At 39.3% G+C, this 23,704-nt stretch overlaps 1 protein-coding gene across 2 annotated transcripts; it reads right to left on the bottom strand.

The window, feature by feature from the left end:
- Positions 1-1,706: 1,706 nt before the first annotated feature.
- On the bottom strand, positions 1,707-22,964 carry si:dkeyp-115e12.6 (centromere protein F). 2 transcript variants are annotated; one of them, XM_022683556.2, is made up of 18 exons: positions 22,763-22,964; positions 21,130-21,253; positions 20,804-21,042; positions 19,729-19,925; positions 19,315-19,418; positions 18,834-18,886; positions 18,365-18,644; positions 14,168-14,349; positions 13,341-13,466; positions 12,987-13,115; positions 10,088-10,210; positions 8,297-8,432; positions 5,185-7,796; positions 4,755-4,963; positions 4,386-4,518; positions 3,118-3,997; positions 2,659-2,802; positions 1,707-2,542 (listed from the first exon to the last, which is right to left on the bottom strand). In XM_022683556.2, the coding sequence occupies exons 3-17, from the start codon at positions 20,963-20,965 to the stop codon at positions 2,678-2,680; spliced, it is 5,451 nt and encodes a 1,816-aa protein (XP_022539277.2). In that variant the 5' UTR covers positions 20,966-21,042; positions 21,130-21,253; positions 22,763-22,964; the 3' UTR covers positions 1,707-2,542; positions 2,659-2,677. The 2 variants fall into 2 exon arrangements, with proteins under 2 accessions (XP_022539277.2, XP_007247498.3); XM_007247436.4 differs by lacking the exon at positions 21,130-21,253.
- Positions 22,965-23,704: the final 740 nt, after the last annotated feature.

Raw genomic sequence — 23,704 nt, 5'->3', positions numbered from 1 at the left:
AATTTATTCTTTAAATTATTTATTCTTACATTTTGTTCTCACCCAACCTTTCCCACAATAAAACCACAACTTGATAAAAACAGCTAGCTAACAGAAACGTTTAGGTTACATTCACACAGCAGGTAAAAGTTGACCAAATCCCATTTTTTCAGCAAAGTTATTGCTCAAAAAGGCAATGCTTCATGTGAAGTTTCGGTTTAATTTTGCTGGCATGATAGGAGCTTTCAAAGATTTCTTGTAACTACTGCTAGATTTGAAATGGACACTGCACTGCTACACAGATAACACATCTGCATCACAAATGTACAAAAGATCAGATTTGACTTTTACATCTGCTGTGTGAATGAAACCTAAGCTCCTAACACCTGGTCACTTCATGTGTCCTGAGTGTCAGGATTATATCTGGATAAGGCCAAACTATACAGAAAGTGTGAACACTATAAAGTCATGTTTAAAACATACAAATTCGATCAAACTGTTCCGAGACTGATTTGAGCCACCTTATATCAGACCCGGTGTAAAAGGGGTCTAAATTAACTCAGAAACAACTGATCTAGTTCCTGAATGGTATTTTCTGTTCCTTCACCCCCTCGTCACAAACAGTTTGGATTACTTTGTTTAACTCCTGCGCACACACACACAGGACTTGTGGTAGATCTTTATCTCAGTCTTAAAGCCGCACTGTGTAAACAGGCTTCTGTGCTAATGCAAAAACCCACACTACCCTTTTCACCAATCAAGCAGATGCCATGAAGTTTGAAAAAGCTTATTATAAGGGAAGATAACTTCATTCCCAGAAGTAAAACAAACAGAACTCAGGTCCATTTTTCCAAAAGTAGAATGTAAATGTGTGCATTTGTTTAAATGGCTTCTTTACGGTAGTGTGCGAAAGCGTGGGCACCCTGGTCAACATTCCTCTGACTGTAAAGAGAACACTGCAAAGATTTGAGCAACCAAAGAGATTTGGGAATCTTCCAGATAACTTACACTTAGACCTCAGACCTTCATTAGTTTGTTATGGCCATGATGAATCGATAATGCTTTGGGTTTGTTTTGCAGCTCGTGGCATGGAGACATTTTATTGGGACAGAGAAGAATGAGTTAAGTTAATAACCTTGCTTACAATATTAAGCATCTTTAACTTTATGCCTGGAAATAAGGTAACCTAATCTATTTAGCTCTTCCCAGTAACCAATATGTTGACCTGGGATGCCCAAAATGAGCAAGCTGCTGACATAACTTTGCCCTTTAATAGTTGCAATAGTGCATTTATCCATACCCACCAAATATTTTTAGCTATGCTACACTGACATGCCGAAAGTCATTGGATAGTAGTACATAAATTGTACAAGGCAAATTACAGGAGTTCACGCAAGGCCTGATAGTGGGTGACAAATGGATGGGGCATTTAAAATGTGTACAAGGAATATGTGAAAAATGCATTATCACGCACACAGAAGACAGTGCAGTGTTATTAATGATTGTGACATCCACAATGAATGCAGGATGTCCAATATGCATATCTCAAAGCTTAGTGAAGTGTTCCTTAGATTCCATAAGACATGCCAAAAGTTACAGGACATTTAGGCATGTAATGTAAGTGTATCTACAATTGAATTAAATTGAATAGTGTTCTACTTCAGAATGAATTCACAGGATAAGCAACCAGCAGCAGGGAGAAAAAATAACCAAGATACGAGTTGCAATTTCAAGGTCACTTCTCAGACTTTAATAAACTCAAAATTTTGAACTCAAAAGCACTGGAGAGAAAACAAATCAAAACACTACACAAGAGTGCTTTAAATATACAGAAAATTCACGCTGCCTTGAAAAAAATAAATAAAAGGAAAAACAGGCAACTCATTTTTAAAGTAAGCATTTTCTATTACAATATGTTAGTCTGACATAAAAAAGACAAACATTCACAAACATGTACACATACTTTAACTGAACTTAAAGGTTCTACTTAATATATTATTCTCATCAAAAGAACATAACCTTTTAATTCACAACCTTTCCCACGCAAAATGAACTATTCAAGCCTTGCTGAAATAAGACCAACCAGGCACTGTGGAGCAGCCAGATGAAAAGTGTGTACACACTCAACACCGAACACCATACAAGGAGCGGAAACATGCTCAGGTTGGTCTGAGTCATACTCTACACACATACTCTCACACACACAGACATACACACACTCCTCAAGTGTTTTATTCTACCATATTCATAGCAATCAATCTATGGCACATAAAAAAAATCTTAAACAAAATCTATAAATAAAGATATTCACAAACTTCAAGTTTTAAAAACAGAAACTTACATTAGCTTAGCTTACATCACAAGTCATATGTAAACATTTTTGTACAAACTGTAAATAAGGCTTTGAGCATCCTAATGTTCTCCAAAAGGCAGAAATTCATAAATGTACAATTCATAAAGGCTACAATTCACTACCAAGTCTTAAGGGGTGTGAGGGAATGGGGAGAGGCAATAAACATTCAGAACGAGACAGGCAGCTTCAAACACATCTTTTCCTGCGAACCTGCGAAAAATCATTTAAAATAGATTTAATCCAAAAAAGGAAAATTGAGGTAAGTTAAGGTTAAAGTTTATATAGTGTAGGAAGATAGTGAACTGTGTGTACATAAATGTACAAACCAGTGGCAGTGAGAGACTGCTATGGGTCAACATCTTCCTCTTCTTTAAGTGGCTCTCTGAGTGAACGTGGTAAAGCATCAGTGCCCAAAAGTCCCCTGCGCAAAACGTATGGACAAGCTGGACCACTGGGGATGTCAGCAAAACCTGCAGACAGAGACAGTGAGAGCAGAAAGAGGAGAAGAAATCATATCAGAGAAAGAAATCATACAATGGTGGTGGATTATTCTCAACTCTTCAGTGATACTGAAATTGTGGAGGTTAGCGTGTTAGCCTGTGTTGCACTAGTACCAGATGGACCACAGTCTAATTTTAGAAACTAAAAAGAGTGCTCCTATATGATAATTTAAGCTAAAAAACGCAAACTTTACATTTCTATAAATTATTGCTTAAATCAAGTATACCAACTCAATTTGATTTTTATCTGTAAATGTTCCGATACCCACTGTAAATAAAACCCACCTTTCATGACCACCTCAGGTAGGCCATAGGGTTCGTACTCTGTGTCATCATACGCTGCAGACATGCGACTGCGGTTGCGCCTGATGCGCTCAGCCAGGTGAGCTGGATCTGCTGGGATGGGGAAGGCACTGGAAAACATGAGCTTTTCTGGTTCTGATGGTGGAGCAGGAGAGGAGGGAGGGGATGTTGTTAATTCATCATCCTGGCCCTCCTCTTCCTCACTCTGCTTCATTTCTTCAGTCTGGGTGCAGACATGCAGTAATGTCTTTTTCTCTTGGAGAGCTAAGGACCTTCTGATATCTTCCACTTCCCTTTCCTCACACTCCTCTGTCTGTGTGGACACGCTCTTCACTTCTTTGGTCACTGTATGGCCTGAAACTGTGGTGGTCTCTGATCTTTGACCTTGGTGTGCAGCAAAATGCTTCATGACATCATCCTCCATCAGGGCAGAATTATCAGTTAGACTCCCAAGAGCAGAATCATGCTCAATCTGCTGATCTGACGTGCTTTCAGGAGCACCAGTGTGTTCTGCAAATGTAACTGACTCATTGAAGTTAAGGCAGGGCAGTTGGTTGTCTCTTAAGTCCTGTGGTTCTGTAATTAGCTCAGATTTTCCTGTGGCTGAATGATTCTCTTGGTTTTCTCTTCTGAAAGTGTCTTCCATGGACTGATTCTCAGGGCAGACCATTACAGATTCTGAAGCATCCTCACAAGGTTCTCTTGATTTGACTGGATGAGCTAAATCATGCCTCGTGTCCTCAGAGATCTCTGTTTCAGAGGAGGACACTTGGGATGTGCCATTAACATCCACGACTGTGTTGTTCATTTTAGGTTCATCAGTTGATTCAGTGATTGTGCAGTCATCAATAACGACATAATCCTGAGAAAAAAAAATACATTAACAAAAAAAAAGCAGAAGAATCAGTAAATTGTTACATTAAATAATTAATAATAATACAAATAATAATTTGCTAATTGGAATGCCCTAACAAATCTTATTTTGTGTTTTTATCCTCAACATTTTAAAGTGACCCTTTTTTTGTAGGGTAGGTGTTTAATATATTGTGATACAATTTGTTTGCCCTCCCAGACCTTCATTTACTTTGAAAATACAGCAGGAAAAAAAAGATGAACCAATGCCAATGCTAACAAATAAACATGTGTAGCATTTTAAAAGTAAAGATCTGTCCACATAACAAGTAACAATATCCGAATCCCCCCTATAATAGCAACAGTTTTTGCCAAATTATCTAATACTTATATTTTACCTTTACTTTGATCACAGACTGAAAGTGCCCTTTCGTTGTTTTTGCCAGGAGCTGATCATCTCCTTCCTCGTATTCAATCTGAGGACCAGAGAAATCTTCCGGCTGAGAAAGATCTCCACACTGCCCTGCATTCCTGGAACAGACAGTAAATACTAATGTGAAGAAAGAAAGACTGCACCTACAGCACAACATAAACCCTCCTTATCCAGCACCTGTGTTTACTATGCCAACACACTGCCCATCATTTTAAGTGGCCTACAGTCATATATAAATATACATCCTGAATACACACTACACATCACAGGCTTATGCTTTTAGTGTGCGTTTATCTACAACAAATGCCAATCAAACGCTTGCATTAACTTGTACCTGGTCTGTTGATTCTGGCCGTGATGCCCACAGGGGCTGCACGAAAGGATGAGCTGGTCCTCTCGCACTAGAACTATGGGGCTGCCATTGCTATGGTCGTCCATGTTCTCGCCCAGGGATGAGGTGGAGAGTCTCCAGAGCTCCAGCTCTTCAGCTTGTCTGCTGTTCTGCTCAGAGATGAGCTGGAGCTGTGTGTGCAGGGCCTGAACCTGAGAGAGAGAGAAAATGTTTAATAACAAAATCAATAAGAAATTAAAGATCTATGCATGTCTGATCAAATTCAATTTCTGATCAAAAACTATTTCTAAAAAATAGTTCATAGTATGGCATTTTTTTTATTGTGGGCAATCATTATTTAGTGCTACCTCTGCCCATTCAGTCAAGATGTTATGAAAAAGAAAAAATGCTGACGTGTGTTCATTTTAATTACCCGTTTCTGAAGAGAAATAACTTGCACTGATGAGTATGCCTCATCTTTACTCTCTGTATCTGCCTCTTCTCCTTTATTCCTGCATCCTTCTTCGCCATCCGCAGAATTCCCACCAACTCCCTCTGCCTCCTCTCGCCTTGAGGAAGTTCCAGAACAGTGTATAGCTTGATTTACTACTGCTGGATCCTCTTCTTTAATGTTCTTCAAATTAGAAATCCCAGCTGGAGATAGTAGAGGCTTCTGTGATGCTTGCAATTCTTTGGACATTAGTGTCAGTTTTGATTTCAGCTGTTCGTTCTCTTTCTTGATGAGCAGAAAATCTTCTTTTGACACTTCCAGCAGCTGCAGAGACAGCTGGTCATGTTTAGCTTTGAGAAGAGACAGCTCATTCTGTGTTTCATGCAATTCATTCACTACCCTCTTCAACTCACTGACATCATTTTTGGGGTATGCTATAAGGCGCTGGGGGAATTCGGAAATATCAGATTGTTTTGTTGACATATCTGGATTTGACACATTGGGAATCTCTGTGCTTGCTGTGTTATTCTCATCCACATGACCTCCATCTTGCTGTACAGTAGTGTGTGGTTCCTGAGGTTCCAATGGTTGCTGTGGTTCCTTTGCTTTGGTGTTTTCAGTGTGGGCGGCAGAATCACTAACCTGTCCATTCGAGGTGGGCAATGAAGAATGTTCTAAAGTGCTTATTACTGAAGACACCTGATTCTGGTCTGACTTATCTATATCAGACTGTAGTGGTATATCATCCATAGTGATGGAAGCCTTTTCTTTAAGGTCTTGAAGAGCTTCTTCTCTATCTACATTTGCATCACTTATTACTAAACCACAGCTTGTCTCCTCTGCAGCTTCTGTAGATTGTTCATTGTTTGAGGTTGCACTGCGGTTAACCATCTCCTCCCCCTGTTTATCTGCTTTGAGTGAGGCGATCTCGTCACGGCAGCTCTGCAGTTCTTCTTCTTGCCTTTGGAGGGCAGCATCTCTTTCCTGTAGCTCCTTCAACAGATTTTCAATGTGCTTGCTCTGATGCTCAAAAGCTTGCGTCAGCTGCTGAGTCTGACTAGTAACTTGGTTCTGAAGGACCTCCAGCTTTTTCTGTGATTTTTTGGCCCTCTCCGCTTCTCTGTCTCTCTGCATGCGCAAACGTTCCACCTCCAGGACCAAAACGGTAGTGTTATCCAAATCTTTATCTTCACTGCTTTTTTCGTGACCTTCCTTTTTTGTAACATCTCCCTGTAAAATACTTTCCTCTGTATTCTTTTCGTAGTGTTCCGTACATTTTGTCCGAATGCCACAATCTTTTATCAGGGATGCTATTATTGTTTCCTTTGAGAACATTGTGTTCTGAAGGTTCGCAGACTCCAAGAAGGAAATGCTAGCATCAAAAGGTGAAATAACCTTATTTTCGAATGCAGTAGAGTCATCTGTGGTGTTTGACTGGTTTCCAAGTTGCAGATATGTTAAAGGCATGTTGTCGTTTAGACTTTTAGAGTCTTTCAGGCCAGCAGACCTTTGTAGTCGATCCAACTCTGCTTGGAGTTCTGCAATCTTTAGACCATCCAGTTCATTAGTTTTGAGTCTTTTCTTTTCCTCCTCCTCTCGCTCCCTTGCCCTTTCCTCCCTTTCCTGCTTAAGTTCCTGCTTAAGCATATCAAGTTCGGTCTGAATTTTCTCCCTTTCTTCCTGAAGTTCTTCTTCCTTTCTTTCCATCTCAGCCAGGGCCTCTTGGAGCTTGAGTTTCTCCTCTTTGCTCTCCTCCTCTTCTTTTTCTCTTGCCTCCTGCCTTTTTTCAGACTCTTTCTCCAAACGAGCCACCATTTCCTTGAGTCGCACACTTTCCTTTCTCTCCTGTTCCAGCTGGGCCTCCAATTTGCTCCCTTTCTCTTTGAACTCCTGGGCTTTGGCACGGTGCTGCTCGGTCTGGCTCGAGTGCTTCTTGCTCAGCTGCTTCAGCTTAGTCCTGGCCTCAGCTTCCGCTCGCCTCTGCGTCTCGAGGTCATCCAGACGTCGCTCTAGCTCCTGTTTGGTGTCTCTGAGCTCATCCCGAAGAGCAGTATTTTCTTTTTTTAACTCCTTGAGAGAAGATGAATCCTGTTTCTGTCCTTGGTGTAACGAGATTGAGTCTTTGCCTCTTGAATCACAACGAATATCGGCCTGTGAAAAGCCTTCATCTTTAAACATGCGCTCACTGGTTGAATCAGACATGTAGGAGTCTGTGTCTGTGTCCTCTATCCCTGTGTCTTGTTCAGTAATAGAGCTCTCCATGTCTAAATCACCAGGCCGTGTAGCTCTGTGTTGGTTTCCTTCATGTTCTTTGGTGCTTAGTGTCACAGAATCCTCAGATCCAAATTCACTGATGTGTTCTGACTCAATACCCTCAGCAGGTTCTCGGTCAGGGGGATAGGGTAATGCCACAGGTCTGTCAATCTCTCTTGGTCTTGCAGGTTTTGGACCTCTTTTTTTCTGGGCTGAGACCTGGTGAGGTGGAGAGCGATCAAGGTGGCTGGAGAGAACAGGGGTGGTGAAGCTGTCTCCACAAACAGGAGTGAAGGAATGAGAGACCAAAGGTGGTGGAGGAGGAGGAGCTGCAAGCTTGGCTGAATATAAAAGGAAGAAAATAACAGGGCCATTAACATACTAATACATCTGTTATTTCAATGTTAATTTATATAAACTAAGTTTATATAAATTTACACACAGAACTGTAACATTAATTCCAATAATGAGAGAAACAGATGGTCTACATACTGTAACAATACATTTTACAGTAATTCCATATAGTAATTATATCTGATAAAATTGACAATGTGTTAATATTGTGGCTGTTAAATAAATAACAGGAATAAACATTTATTCCTTAATTAAATAAAGGTTAGCTTAGACATATACAACAGTTTTGTATACATCTGTATATTAATTTTTATCTATTTCCAGTTTAGATCAATCAGACTTATAACATGCACCATCAGATATGCTCCAGCAGGTGGAAGCAAAAACACATGATACAGTGTTTATGATGACAGAATGCAATAACACACTGTAGGCACACTGTAGGCACAAACACCCATAAAAATTCCACTCTCTGTACATGTCTTACCCTGCAGCTCTTTAATGAGCTTCAGTGCTTCAGCCAATTCTTCAGTCAGCCTCTTCACCTCTGCCTCCAGGGTCTTCTCCTTTTTCTTTAGCTGCTCCAGAGACACACTGAGGGTCTCACTTTCCCTCTGCGACTCCTACAGGCCAGAAACAGAGGAGCATAAGAGAGGAAAACAAAACAGATTTCATCTCTAGTAAATAATTAATAATGTGCATCTCTGTATGCCCTACTGTCACAATGAAATATTCATCAGTGTCTAGACATCAAAAGATCTGTCGAACACTGACAAAAAAGAAATCTAAACTACCAAAGACAAAGAAAGACTAAACAAAGCAGACTGGAATCAGAATAGAATAAGGCTAAAATCCTACCACAAAATACTACACAATGTGGGGCAGGGCCTATACATATTTTTTATTTAGCACAGTCTTATCCAGAGTGACTTATAAAAGTGCTTAGTCATTCAGCCTAACATTGTTTTGTGTTTTGACTAGCCTGTGTGTTTCTATCTTTAGGGTTTCGATTCATCCCTTAGCAATTAATAAACCACAAAGGCAAAATGCCACAGGGTTTTTTATTTTTTTATTTTAATTGATTTAAAATCCACGAGTATATTTTTGACTAAATTAACCTAATCACCCATTGTTGTGGTCACAAATAAATGGCAGAATTACAGGAGAGGAAACCATCTTAACTTTCAATAAAAATCTATGTAAAAGATTTTATTCCAAATCATTTTGTAGCATTTCTATTGGACCATTCACCATAAAGGTTTCTGCATGACAGCAACAATACAAAAACAGCAGATCCCACCCTTCTTAACCCTAGAAAAACAGAAACAGAAAAAAGAAAAACAGAAAAAAACTGCCATACAGAGATAATGTCATTATATCTGCAGGCTGATTGTGCTGAGTCATTTATGGCAGTTTAACAGCTGCACCTCTGGTGGAAACTCAAGACAAACCCACTACTTGTGCAGCAGATCAACCTCTAACAGAGAATATAAATGAAGGGTGCAGTGTTCAATTTAAGAACATAGCTTGGAACACAACCTTTGGTCTTTGACATGGTGCCAATAGTTTTATATTCATCTGATACAGAATAATCATTTTATATATATATTTTTTTTTCTTCTCTTTTCTTTTTTTTTTCTTTACAGGGATTAGACAACCTGTGTGCTTATGTGTGAGTGTGTTAGTACCTCTGTATTAGCAGCAATGGGTGCTTAAGTAGCTAAATGCATTTATTAGAAGGAGTGTCCACAAACATTTAGGCATATAGAGCACATCTTAAAGTTTATATATGTGTTTATAATAGTGGGCGAAAAAATGCAAAGCTGCATCAGATCCTGAACAGCTGCACATGTCATTTTCCCAGCCATTTTTTATTGTGGCAATAAAAAAGCCTGCATGTGTGTATGGCACTGCCTGCATGTGTGGGTGTTTGTGTATAAATACTATTTCAGCAGTGAAAAGTTCCAAATTTGGTGGAAAAAAAAACAAAATTATGGAGAGAAAAAACTGGTAAACTATGACATCAAACTAACTAAGTGCTCCTGAGTATATAAACAATTTTTTAACTGAAGCAAAATATTTAGTTTTTCAGAACCGAAAAGGCAAAAACATCTCTTTCATTAATGGAATAATAGTTTAGACACAGTCATTTAATATTCTTATATTACATATATTTAGTTACATAATTAGAACTTAGAAGAATATGATGAATTGACCTGCCACTGTATGAAAACAAACCTGTGTGTTTGTGCATGTGTATACAGGGTGCTAGGCGTACCGTGAGCTTTGCCTGTGTCTGACTCTCTCTCTTCTGACTCTCAGTGAGATCAGCCTGTGTGCTCTTCAGCTTGGCCTGTACTCCCTCCAGATCCTGCTCCACTGCCTGCTTCTGCAAAGCCAGCTGAACAGAAAGACACACACATAAAAATGACCCAACTGAACACTAGAAGCCTGAGGGAAGGAAGAGGAAAATAAAGCTAAAAATGGACAAAGGGAAGTGGAAAAAGAGGAAGGCAAAAGTGGGGTAGAGGGGATGAGGAGAAGCCAAAAAAAGACATAAGACAATGACCATCACTTGAGATTTGGGTGTGGCAAAAACGGCTCATTCCAAAAAATATTCATGAGCGGTCTGATCACCATGCACTCTGCAGTGAAACAACTCCATATATTTGAGTCACAGCTAAGATCTGCTTCATCCATGCTGAAGCAGGAGGGTGAGATACAACTCCATGTTTCGGTACATAAAATACAATGTTGATAAACATAATCATCATCATGATTTATGGATTCAGTGTCATGGTCATGATTCCAAAAACTCCACAGACAGATCAGTACAAACCAGCATGAATGATGACCACATGCCAAACTATGCATTCCAGAAAAATTAACTTCAAAATATTTATATACACACACAATATGAAACACTTACAAAGAAAACATTTCCAGTTAAAGTGTGTAATGACTTCCCATCTTGCAAGAATATCAAATATCAATATTTAGACATACACAATAATGAATAATACCCTAAAATAAAACCCCACACCATGATCAATAAAAGCCTTTGAAAAATACTCAAATAATTCTACATCCTCCTACCTGTGCGACAAATTCAGCCATATGCCTTAAATGTTTTCTTGTTATATAATATACCACAACATGCTTTTTAGAGCATATTGGACAATATTAGTATGTGCAAAACCCAACAAGTGCATTTACAGATATCAGCAATCTTCCAAACGAATTAAATTCCATGCTGATAAACATCAGCACAACATTATTAGAAAGACTGGAATCTCACATGTTTCCTCTTACCTAGACTGCATTGATGACCTGGAAGTAAGATACAGGCATGAATTGTTTAAAATCTAGAAAAATATATATTTTATTTCTTCAAATGTTGCATTCCCTACACTAAACAAGCTACATTAATACGTGACTGTCATTTGCCATTTAATATCCCTTACTTCTACTCCAGTAAAATGGGATTTCTTTCTAACATTAACAGTTTTATTAACAGATTTAACCTTTAGCCATGGCGCAAAGCATGAAGTACATGTCCCAACTTTAAAGATGAACCCAGAAGCAAGAAATAATACATTTTACAAAATGCTGCTTTAAAGATATTTGTAAATGGTATTATAGCTTTAAGAATATAAAGCATGAATACTGTTATAGGCCTTTACAGCAGTTTAACCCTATACACCAGAAGGCTGGAATATAAAAGACATTAAAGGTTTTATGGCCTCCAACATAACTGCTATTTATTATTAGTTTATTATATAACCCCTCACATACAAAACACATTCAATACATCTATGTAGGTCACTTATTACAGTTAACACATCACCAGCACAGAGAACGAGGGATCCAATTAATCGTAATGCTGGTTGGCATGTTTACCACATGAATTAAGCAAATGTTCGTATCCACACAAGCTTTAGCCATACTATGAATGGATAGCTGAGTCATCCATTCAGGTGTGTGTGAGTGTGTGTGTGTTGTGTGAGAGAGAGTTTAATCAGTTAATCGGTTTGTAATAGATTAGATAGCAGCATGTACACGCATGTTATAAACAGAGCACTGTTCCTACCAGCTGTTGTCTGACAATGACTGAATCCTTATTAATTATCACACGTGGTGGACTATGTAACAGGCCTGTTAAAAAGCTACAGTTTACATGATGCCATTTGGCCACAAGCTGGCAGTGTAAATGGCATGTTGGAGAGTGCTGTTTTACTGCTAAGCAAACAAAGTCAGAGCGATGAGTTAAACACACACCATCCCATTTGTCAGTCTGAAAAACAATGCAATGTTTTAAAAACATGGTACACAGGGAGACAGCTGAGCATGCAGGCTGCACGTCACTGGCGTTTAATTTACTGACCCCTTCATCAAGCTTGGGCTACACTCCTAAATAATGACTACCGAACCAGAGAGCAATAGAGAGAGAGAAAAAAGGGAGAGAAAGAGATTTGTGTTTATTCAAATCAGACATTACAACACTGACCTTGACTCAAGTGCCTTCTGTCAGAAAGCCAAAAGGAAGAGAAGAAAAAGGAAAAAGAATGACAGAAAGAGTATAAGAAAGCAGAAGAGAGGCCAGAGGAAAGAGGTGACATTAGTGCATTGACCTGTGAAACACACAGTTAAACTCATATGAGAGAGAAAGAGGGGAAAAAAGAAGATAAAGAGAGACAGCAAGAGTTTAAGAGTGAGAGTGTGTGCAAGATAGAAAAAGAGTGAGGAGTAAAAGAGAAGGAGTAAAAGAGAAAGAGCAAGAGAGAAAAAGAGTAAGAGAGAAATATATAGAAAAGAAAGTGTGAGAGAAAAACAGCAGAAAGCAGCAAGGGAACAAGGAAATGCTGATAACACTGAATTAATGTAACACAAAGCTACAGTAACATATCTCCTTAAAATGGAAACTTGATAAAGAGAGGCCAAGAGCAAGAGAGGCAAGGGAGGGAGAAAGAAAGAGAGAGGAAGAGACAGCTCAAGAAAGAGAGAAGCGTTTATATAATGAGTGTTTAGAACAGCTGTGCCGACAGCTTATTACAGCGTGTGTGTGTGTGTCCCTGAGCGACTGTCACACTGTTCCAGTACTGTGCTGTACTGTTCTCTGCAGTATTATGTGAAAATGTGAATGTGCTACGTGGCATAATCTCTGTATGTGAGAATACCTTGTCGTACTGAGACTGTAGAGTGTTGTGTGCAGTTCTGGCTTGCTGGATCTCCTGGTTAAGTCTGTTGTTCTCCTGTTGATGCTGTTTTTCCATAGACTGCCTCTCCCTCTGCAGCTCCAACAACTCCTACACACAAAACAGTGAGTTACAGTTCAAATCTGTCCACTGATTCATACTTTCATGCATGAATCCAGTCTTTTTTTTCTTAATGGATCATCACTCGCTCTTAAAAATGAAGGTGCCTTCATGATGGGAACTTCTCAGTACATCTCTTAAACATCCTTAAATCATGAGCCTCAGTACACAGCCACCTGGATACCCACATGTGCACACATACACAGGATTACTTACTTTCTGGTGCTCTCTCTCCATTTCTTTTTTGCGCTGCTCAGCATTGCACCGGGTGGTTTCAGCATTCTGCCTCTGACACTTCAGCTCCTCCTGAAGATGTTTCACACGCTGTTCAGCTCCCTGGGCCTGCACACAACCACACATTCATATATTATTATGATATATGAAAAAAGGATGCAAACACTTAAAAAGCAACTGAAGTGTGGAGGGCGTCGGCATTTATTTATAAGTGTTTTTTCGTACACTGACATGCCAAAAGTCATACAACCAAGAATCATGACCCACAACAATTCACCATGTGTGATATCAATGTTCAGGTTCCTGCATTGAATGTGGGTGTGATTTCCAGGCAATTCTATACACTTGCCACCCATTGTGCTACACTTTCATACCTTCTACGGCATATTTGTTATACACACATAATATAAAGTAATGTAATGTAACATGTATAGAAGAATGCTAACTGCCTGCGCAAATTAATGCAGAAATAGAAAATTCCATCATTGATGTACAGTGTTATACCTTATGGTGACTTTACAGGGAAAAAAAAGGGAAAAAAAAATAAATGTAACAATGGTCTATTCCAAGTCTAAAGCTCTTTTATTGATCTGTTTATTGTTACATTTTATAACAAAATAAAGAAGAATTCATTACAATTTTTATTTTTTAAAAAAAGGTGCAACAATTGAGATTTTACAAAGGTTCATATCACAGAAGTAATATTAAAATTAGAAGTCAAGAATGCAAGTCTCAGCATTAGCCAACTAATAAATAACACAGCCATGCTGTGTGTGCATGTGTCTGTGTGCGTGTGTGTGTGCGCTCACCCTGTCCCCTTCCTGAGTGATGCGTGTTTGTGCTCGAGCCAACTCGTCTTTGGAGCGAGTGAGACTCTGTTCTTTGATGTTGAGCTCTTTCTGAGTCTGAGCGAGACAAGACTCAGTATCCCTGTAGCGCTCCTTTTCCGCTTGTAGTTCCCTTTGCAGCCCAGACACCCGTCCAGACAGAGCTATCACATAAACACGTTAATTAATTTAAACAGTACTACTAAAATAAGAATTTATCATCAAATTACCAAATTATTCATAAACATTATATCCATTATATTCTTAAACATTATATAATATATTGGAAAACCACCAAGTCCCCCAATTTTCATAAAGATTTATATCATTTTAGAAGTTGAAGGTCTGCTCGGTTAATTTGAAAGCCAAATGATTTCTTCCTATACTGCAGTCCTATACTGTCCCGTAAAGTGTTCCGGGAGCACAGCATGTTTCAGTGGAAGAAGACAATAGCACATTACCTCAGCAGTGACTACACACAACCCGAATACAATGAAGAGCATTCAGATCCGTCACACACAACTAAACAAACTCTACTGTGCATACATACACGCACTCACAGCTTCCTCTCTTAAACACACATACACACATTAAGCTGAGCTCTTTCAGCTATAAACCAGACACATGCCTATATTACAATAATAACACATCATTTAGGCACTGGACCACAGACTAGCATTGGATGATTAAAGTGTGGATAAACACCACTCCAACATATCCCGAAGGGACTGGGTGGAGCTGTATCACCATTTCAAACAGTTCCACTGCTCTACAGCTCAGTGCTGGGAGACGTTTATACCTGTAGTTGATATTGGGCATGTTGACCATAAGCTGCTCCCATTCTGTTTCCATTCCCATTCTCCTATTTTTCTCCCACTCCTATTCCCATTAGCATTGCACAGTATATTGTTTCAGCATCGCTACTGCAATAGTTACTGTACATGACAGAACATACAAGGTCTTTGTGTGTTTACATGTATTAAAAAAATTTTTTTCACTATCAAATTATCCCATTATTTGACTACCCAACTTCATGTACAGGCACTGATTGGATTACTGACAATCAAACGTTACGATATATGAACTCCTCACAAAACTACTTCTATAAACACAAAAATAGAATTGCCACAAAGCACCAAAACACACACTTCCTTTCAGTTTCACAGCTGCAGTGCATAAAAGAAAATAAAGATATCCCCAAAGACACACTCACTGGCCCAGCTGTGATGAGAGACACAAACCAAAATTGTAGCCTTCCAACTTTAAATGGCATATGACACCCTGCCCTCTAATGTAGTGACTAATGTTCCATATACAATGACGAGTCACCTTCAGACCTGGAACATGTGGTTTTATGAGAAAACATCCACAGTCAACAGCACTATCATTTCAAATCTGGTCATCAAACATGAGACAATAGGGATTATCTTTCTTTGCTTTCCATAACACACCCTGTTTTATAATAGATCAGTAAAACTGCACAGTGAACGACTGGCAGGGTGTAGGCTCTTATAATTAAAAGAAATGTCATTTCCTCATTATAAAAATAAAAAAACATCCCTATATTTAATACTAGTTAAAATATCTAAAATAAGACTCAGCTGCTCCCCATCACCAGTCTTAGCGTGCTTTTGTCAATATGTTTTTGGTCCAAACAATCAGGCTAATCTGAAACAGCAAAAGAGGTGGTCCTCGCCCTGATCAACTGATCAATTCTGATGGTTTGTACTTTCAGAACAAATACAGGGAAGCTAAGACAGGCTATCGTCACCTATTTAAAAACAGAATAAGAAAAAGAACCGTTGTTTTGCTGGAATGCATCTCCTCTTCTAGTGCACAACAAATTATGTGATGTCTGTATCTACTGTAACTGTAGATTACACCACGGATACTATAACATCTTACCAACCACATAGCATCATAGCAGCAACCATGGATACCATAGCAACTTCCTAGCATCCTCTTAGCAACACCATAGTAACTACTTAGCAACCTTCTTGGACAAGTTAGCTACCACTTAGAATAGGGCTGTCCCTAACGATTATTTTTTAAACGATTATTCTAACGATTATTTTTTTCGATTAGTCGACTAATCTATTCATTGAGAAACATATTTAAATAATTGTTTTACGTTTTAAAGCAAACGATAAATTACTATATTTATATATAATAACAACAACAACAACAACACAAGCCTACTAAACCAAACCCCACACTTATAATCACTTACATGTACAGCACGTTGTTTAGATCTATAACGCTAAAAATGGATAAGCTCCCATACACCACAACCGTGTGTTGCACTGTTTTCTGTGACCGCTAGATTTTGTGACCACTGGCAAGTAGTTCTCAGCAGACCGGTGCACTGGCCGATTCGAAACGTGTTCGTTTCTAATGTTTACCCCGACTGGCCAAAACGGTTCTGTTTAGGGCTGAGGGTAAGGTGTAGGTATAGAAAGCTTCCGTTTTGCCAATGAACGCTCATAACCGTGAGCACTGGTCACAAAATTCCGACGGTGACAGAAAACGGTGTGACACCGCAGCGCCGACGGCGCTAGCTAAAATAACTTAAGGCAGCTAGCTTAGCTAAAAACCTGAACTTATGAATAATGCTACTGTTTCTGGAAACTGCGAAATGCCATGCACAAATATAAACCAAAAATGTATAATTTCTGCCTGTGGCAGGTTTAAAACCTTTGGTAGACAGTCTTAAGTCTTTTTAAGGACACCCGCGGAGACCCTGATGTAAACGGTAACTTACTGTGTGACCCTGTTGACATAGTGCTCCTGGATGTTTGTGCTTCAAGTGCTCCTTTTGCACGTATGGCAGAGGACCACATTGTTGCCCTTTTGCGTGAAATGCTCCCAAACTTTAGATGCCTGCTGGCGTTTTTTTGTAGCTGGAGATTGCTCTCCGGAGTCCAAGCTCTCTAGAGCTTAGATTCTCTGCCCGAACCCGACATGACCCGAGGCCCGCCCGTAAATCCGACCCGGGCTCCAGAAAATAGTCCGAGATGTAGGCGTCTGTTTTTTAATTATATTTTTATTTTAAAAAAAATAACGAAAACTGAAAGTGAAACTAAACTAATTTATTTATAAGCGCTGTTTTCACTACCGCAGTTCTACAGCGGGGGTGTTGTGCCGATTCTGTCCGCGAAGCGGGAGTCAGATTCAGCAGAGAGTCGGATTCGGCACAAACGCGGCGGCACCTCGCGGTCCGCGGTGTCAGTTGTAAGCGCTCGCGCTAGCCGCAAAATACGGCAGAAAACACTGAGGGAGCTGCAGAATTATGAATGGGACTAGAATATGAGCACGAGGAGATCAAAGAGAACCTTCACCTGTGAGTAGAACAAGCAAATCTCTCTCTCTCTCTCTCTCTCTCTCTCTCTCTCGCACGTGAACTCCTCCGCGTTTGACTTGCAGAACTGTGTTTAGCTGTTCTTAAAAATCATTTTAATTAAATAATAGTTCTATGCTTCTATGTTACCGTGTTAATTAACATAATTCTGATCATATTTCGCTCATTAAAACAGCCCGAAAACAGCCAGTTGGAATTTTTGGGCCCGATCTAACCTCTAATGCTCTCCACAGGCGCCGGCATGTTTACGACGCGCCGACGCACGTTATGCAAATCGATGTATTTTTGTAATCGATGACGTCGATTATGTCGATGCGTCGCCCCAGCCCTAACTTAGAAACACCATAGCAACTACTTAGCTATATTAGAAACTTACTGGGATACCTTAGTAATCGGTGTGAGCCATGTTAGGTGCGCAACTATCCTTCAGGAAATACACTTTTCTAGTTTACAAAAAAATAAACACAGTGTGACACATGCGCATTTCAAGGTAGTATGATTTGGGGGGGGGGGTCACCTAACTGATATGTTGCTATCCAATGCACACAAGTCTACAAACCAGAGTTTTGAAAGAACTGCCAAACTGGCCGGGTTGTGTTGTCCAACCTAATTTAGCCTGTGATGGTAGACCACAAGTTGCTTAAGAATACTTCAACAGTCCTAAAATGTCATCATGGGACCTACAGGGAGCTGTATGCCACAGGTGATGTCAAAGTGCCTCTAACAATCATCAACAAGTTTGCACCATGTTTTAGAGTGCTGGTGACTTTACTCAATAATATTATCCCTGCGTCTACTAAGACTTTACGTCAGACACTTACCATCTCTCTCTTTCCTCAGAGCCTCCTCGACCTCGTTATCCTGAGAGTCAGAGCCTGTAACGATGACCTCGCTGGAAGAGAAGGAGGGGGTGGATGCTGGTCTACCTCTGGGATTAGACATTGTGTCATCCCGTTCCCACGGAAACACGGAGGAGGGAGTACGAGTCTCTGATTGGTGGAGTCCACGCCGGTGGGATGGGGTTTTGTGGGGTTGCTGTGGGAACTGTGACGAAACTCCACCCTGAGAGGGTTTGGGGCTGTCTGCAAACATGAGCTGTTGCTACAGAGGGACAGGACCAAGGAAACCAGTCAGTACAAACATCTCTGTTCCAATAGTCTATTAATCTGTCAAAACTGCTCATGAGTGACTCAAAATGTGCAGAACAAAAGTTCACGCAGGCCAGTTTGAAAAAAAAAGACATGCACACAAAAATAAAAAAAATGGAGAACAGAATTTGAGGAAACTTACTCTGACATGGTGAGCCTTACTGTCTTCTTCCCCTCGAAGACTGTTCTTACTAACTGCAGTTTCACACACAAAGAAAAACTACGTCAAATAAAGATGTTTGCAAATTACTTTTAGCTTTACCAAGTACCTAACCCCTCAGTGCAGCATCATAGAAACACTGCACTGTACAGACTTTTTATATCTAGAAAAAAATAATCTTCAAATGGATCTTGTATCTCCATTTTTGCCATTTTTCACTTTGACAGTTTTTGATTAACGAAATTGTATTAATTACCCAACAGAAATACACTGAAAGTCAAGCAAGCTTTTTGGTTCACCTGTAATATTTTGCGAAATACTGATTTTGTCTAAAACCAAATACTATAATTTTTGGTGGGGGTGGTGTGGCTTTTTGTATGACAAACAACAGAGACACAAAGTGATAAAAGTGACTGAAAACAATAAAAAAAACAGAGAGAACAAGGGTCAGAAGACAAGATACCGCTTTGATCCCAGGGTGAGTTCATGTTCCAGCTGGGAGTAGAAAACAGCAAAGATTCCCCGGAGACGCTTTCCTTCTGCAGCTTCTCCAGCTCGGCCTCCAGTCTGGGGGAGGGGGAGATAGAGGGGGAGGTCAAAGGAAGCCCTAAAACATTTAGCACTTCTGTGTTAATTAGCAGAAGGTCCTATTGACGTTAATTTGATTTCCTAAATTTGCATTTCTTTAGCAGTTTATGGTAATCCACAGAGATTACTGAGGCTATACGGGTTTCCACACAGCAGGCAGTTTGGTAACGCTGACGTGCAGAAACATACGTGAGTAAGTTAATACATGCCTACTGTGCTAACTAATCACGCTGTGTGCGTTTGCATGTTTGAGTACAGTAATGTGAATGTGTGGGGACACGTGTCTCACCGTTTAACTTCCTGTGCAAGCTTCTGTGCAAGTGCTCTGGCCGACTGCAGCTGGTTCTCTACAGAGCACACCTGAGTAGCTTTCACCTGAAGCTCTTGGGCCAGGCGCTCCTTTGCTCGGGCCTCCGCCTGTGCACCTTCTCGTACTCCCACCAGCTCCCTCTGCACTGCAGCCAGCTCCACACGCACCTCTTCATACTGAGAGAAGAGAATACCAATGGCATAAGAAGCAAATACTACAACAAAAAAACTCTCAAATATTCAGTTATAAATTATGATTTCCAGTGTACACTAGTGGGGTAAACCATATGTAATGGTTTATTGTTTATTTTATCTGCATTAAAAAAAAAAAAAAAACACGTTTTATCTCACGGATCAAAATTTACTAACTTATTTTTTAAAATGAGTGATGCTATTCCAACATTGCTAACAAACACTGGACTTAAGACTGTCTCCAATTTAACTTCCATAAATACACACAAAACCTTTTTCCAGATGTGGTCTACAGCACAGTATGACTTCTCAAGGCATTGAGTAACAGTCTAAGTCCAGAGTGTGTTAGGGGCATCTTCTCTTATTGTAAACCATAGAAGCATGTGTCGGATAGCAATCGTGTCTTTGCTGACTAATTGCATCTGGGGCAAGTGATAAATCATGTTAATTAGATTTTTGCTGACTCCTTTAACTGAAATCTGAGTAATGATTTGCAATGTAAATTTTATCTGTTCTGATTGGCTTTTGTATTTTGTGTATATTTATCCCAGAAAATTGGCATAACACCACAGTGTGTTCAAATGACTCATAATACAGGAAACTGCATTATCTTTTATGCCTAGTAATAAAATAGCAAAATAAACAGTCTAAAGTTACCTATTGCATCATTTAGCTCAATTAAAACTCTGTAATTATATGGCAAGCTCAGTTAATGCCTGTTACTTAGCAGACCATTAGGCTGTCTTTCTTTATAATTACAAATATTGCTTAATCTCTTATTGCAGTCACGTATAATTTCAGTTAATCCATTTCAAATCGTCAATCAACTACAAAAAACGGTATTTATGTATAAGATATGTAACCTTTTGCTTCTGTTTGTGCAGGGCTGCCTCTGAGTTGTCCAGCTGGAGCTGTCTCTGTTGTCTCTCTCGGTTCAGCTTCTCATTGTGGGCCTGAAGCTCCCGAACCTTCTGCAGGACGAGGCCAGAGAGACCTGCGGTCCAGTCTTCTGTGGCCCAGCTCATGGTAAAATGCACACACTCACCAGAGACAGAACCCTGTTACAGAGATTCTGAGGGGCATTGACAGGAGGTTCTCAGATCTGGGGGAAAAACAAGAAGAGAAAACGAGTGTGTTTGGATACATGAGCTGGTACATATGAACCTTTTTTCATTGCACAAGGACTGACTTCATGTTTTAACAGCTGCAGTCACAGCAGAGCAGCGTTGTGCCTCAGGGAAGAGTCTTGATTCCTAGTTATGTGTTTCAGTCAGGGAGAGTGACTACATCATCAAGCTGGTTCCTCCACATGTCTGAAGACATTAGAGGGAGTTTGTATTTTTGTTCAGGTTCACATGGAAACACACTGGAGGGAATTTTGCTGATACACACACAGACACGCAAACAAAGACATGGCCGATTGCGTAAACATCAACTGATAGATACCAAAGGATATTTGTCAGACATCTACAATTACCAGCTTTAAAAAGCAATAAAAACATATTTATTTAGATTGATATTTTATATACAATATATAATATTACAAAACTACAATTTAGTTTATTATCTGATCACATCACCACCATAAAAGTCATTATAAATTATTCAGCCTATTTACTTACTCGTCCGAACACTGACAGTGCTTTGTTTTGCTCACTGGGGATTTAGGTTTTAAATTTTGTTTGATTCTTTGTCATGCAAGCAGACCTTCAGAGCTTTGCGACAGCACCAGTTGTAAAAACCTATATATAAATAAATGCATTTTAATTTGCTATTTCAGACATTTTTAATAATCTGCTTGCCACATGTTCAGTGCAATCCTTTTTTTTATTTTGATTATTCATACTATTTGTATTATTATCTTTTACAATTATATTTTATTATTATATCTTTACTGTTATTATTTTTCTTTTATATATTTTCCCCAATACTTTAAAATATGTGTATTCAATTTTTTTGTCTTGTTCTTTGCACTGTCAGTAATATTTAAATATTTGTTGTTTTATTATCTTATGTTGTAAAGCATATTAAACTGAATTCCACATATGGAAAGTGACAGTTATATAAACATATAAGTTAGTCACTGTTATCATTATTAATATTATAAATTAATATAATATATATGTTTATAAATTATAAACACAGATTACAGAGAGGGTGATACTCTGGTCTATTTTAAAGTGCCTTTTTATCTGAAAATGCAAAACTATTGATTTGAAAGGGAATGATTGGTGGGTGGAGGAGGTTTTCCATTCATTAACGAAAGGTGTTGTAAAGAGAGGAATGCAGTAAATCCGGACCTGATCCAACAGCAGCAGCAGCTTCAGGTCTAGATGTGTAGAGATCACTCCACCAGGACCTTTGGTCTCACTGATTAGCAAAACAAAGCCAGCAGCCTGTTCATGTAAATGAAGGGGATAAAGCAGCAGCAGCAGCCCTTCCCCTGGGCTCTGTGTACTGACTCGACCTGTCATTACAGGCATTTAGCTCCCAAAATAAAGACTTTGAACACGATTTATTGTTACTGTTCGGTGCTTATAATAAAAAATAAAAACGGAAGGAATATAATGACGATAACGTTAGGTTAGTGAACGCTATATAAAGGCTTATTAGAATACAGCAGGTCGTACACTTGTGTAAAACAGTCAACCACAAACTGTAACACCGCAAAAAGCATATTTTAGTGGCAGTTTCTACAAAATAAGCAAATTCAGCAGCTAAAGACCCCAAACACTGAAACAGCGCGCTGTAATCAGAAGTCAGGCTTCGCCGCTGCCGTTATGTTAGTTAGCTTAGCAAGCAAATGTTTGGGAATCACTTACCGCCACTGCTGGGGTTTGAAAATCACGCCGGTTCAGTTCATGTGAAGATGACCAGCGTTAACCATTCACACATATCTCTCTTAAACCCGCTGTTAACAGAAAACACCAGCTATGAAAACAGCGTTTATTAACCTAACAATACAGTCCCGCGCCTCCAGCGCGGCTCCGGCAGCCCACCTAAACTCGATTTGACACGAGGCGGAGAGCGTGACGTAGTAAAGGAGGCGGGACCTCATAGCCTGCAGTTCATATTTTCACCACTGGGGGCGAAGCGGCGCACTGACCGCGAGCATACTACCCACCGCTAGAAGAAGCCCGCGAGCAAGTCCTTAATGAATGGGGCTGAATGGAGCTAAAAACTATTTGTCAGGGATATTTCTTTAATATGTAAAAAATAAAATGGAGCTAATAATTGAAAGAAAACTTACCTAAATTTTTCTAAAGTAAGCGGGTTGTAAAAAAAATCAGATCTGAATTATTTCCAGTGATTAAAATGTTTAAGTATGCTGTTTTCTGTCTGTAATGCACAAAAAAGACTCTAATATTCTACTTTAAAATATATACGGCAAATAATTTCAATTAACTAAAATGTTCTTTTAAATTGCGTTATTAATATTTTATATTACATAAACCATCTCTAAACAGTAAAAAAAAAAACATGATTACAAAGTGTTCTTAATTACATTGAATTGGTAAATATTAGCTATTAATTTGCCACATAGGTACGACTTATTAAGGCATTAAAACAATAAATAAGCTTGCTTTTCTAGAAATTAATGCCCAAAAGGAAGACTCCAAGAACTATCTTTTGTAAGAAAATGTAGAGTGAATTGGCTTCTTACAATGTTTTGGTGTCTCTTGCAGTGGGACATGGCATATTTCTAAGTAAAAGACACTTAATTCTCATACTAAAAGCTGACGGGTTCAGACGCAGACAGTATA

This window comes from Astyanax mexicanus, chromosome 10 (assembly GCF_023375975.1).
Source record: "Astyanax mexicanus isolate ESR-SI-001 chromosome 10, AstMex3_surface, whole genome shotgun sequence".
NCBI lineage: Eukaryota > Metazoa > Chordata > Actinopteri > Characiformes > Acestrorhamphidae > Astyanax > Astyanax mexicanus.
Note: the sequence above shows the minus strand (reverse complement) of the source record. Positions and strands in the feature narration are given on the sequence as shown.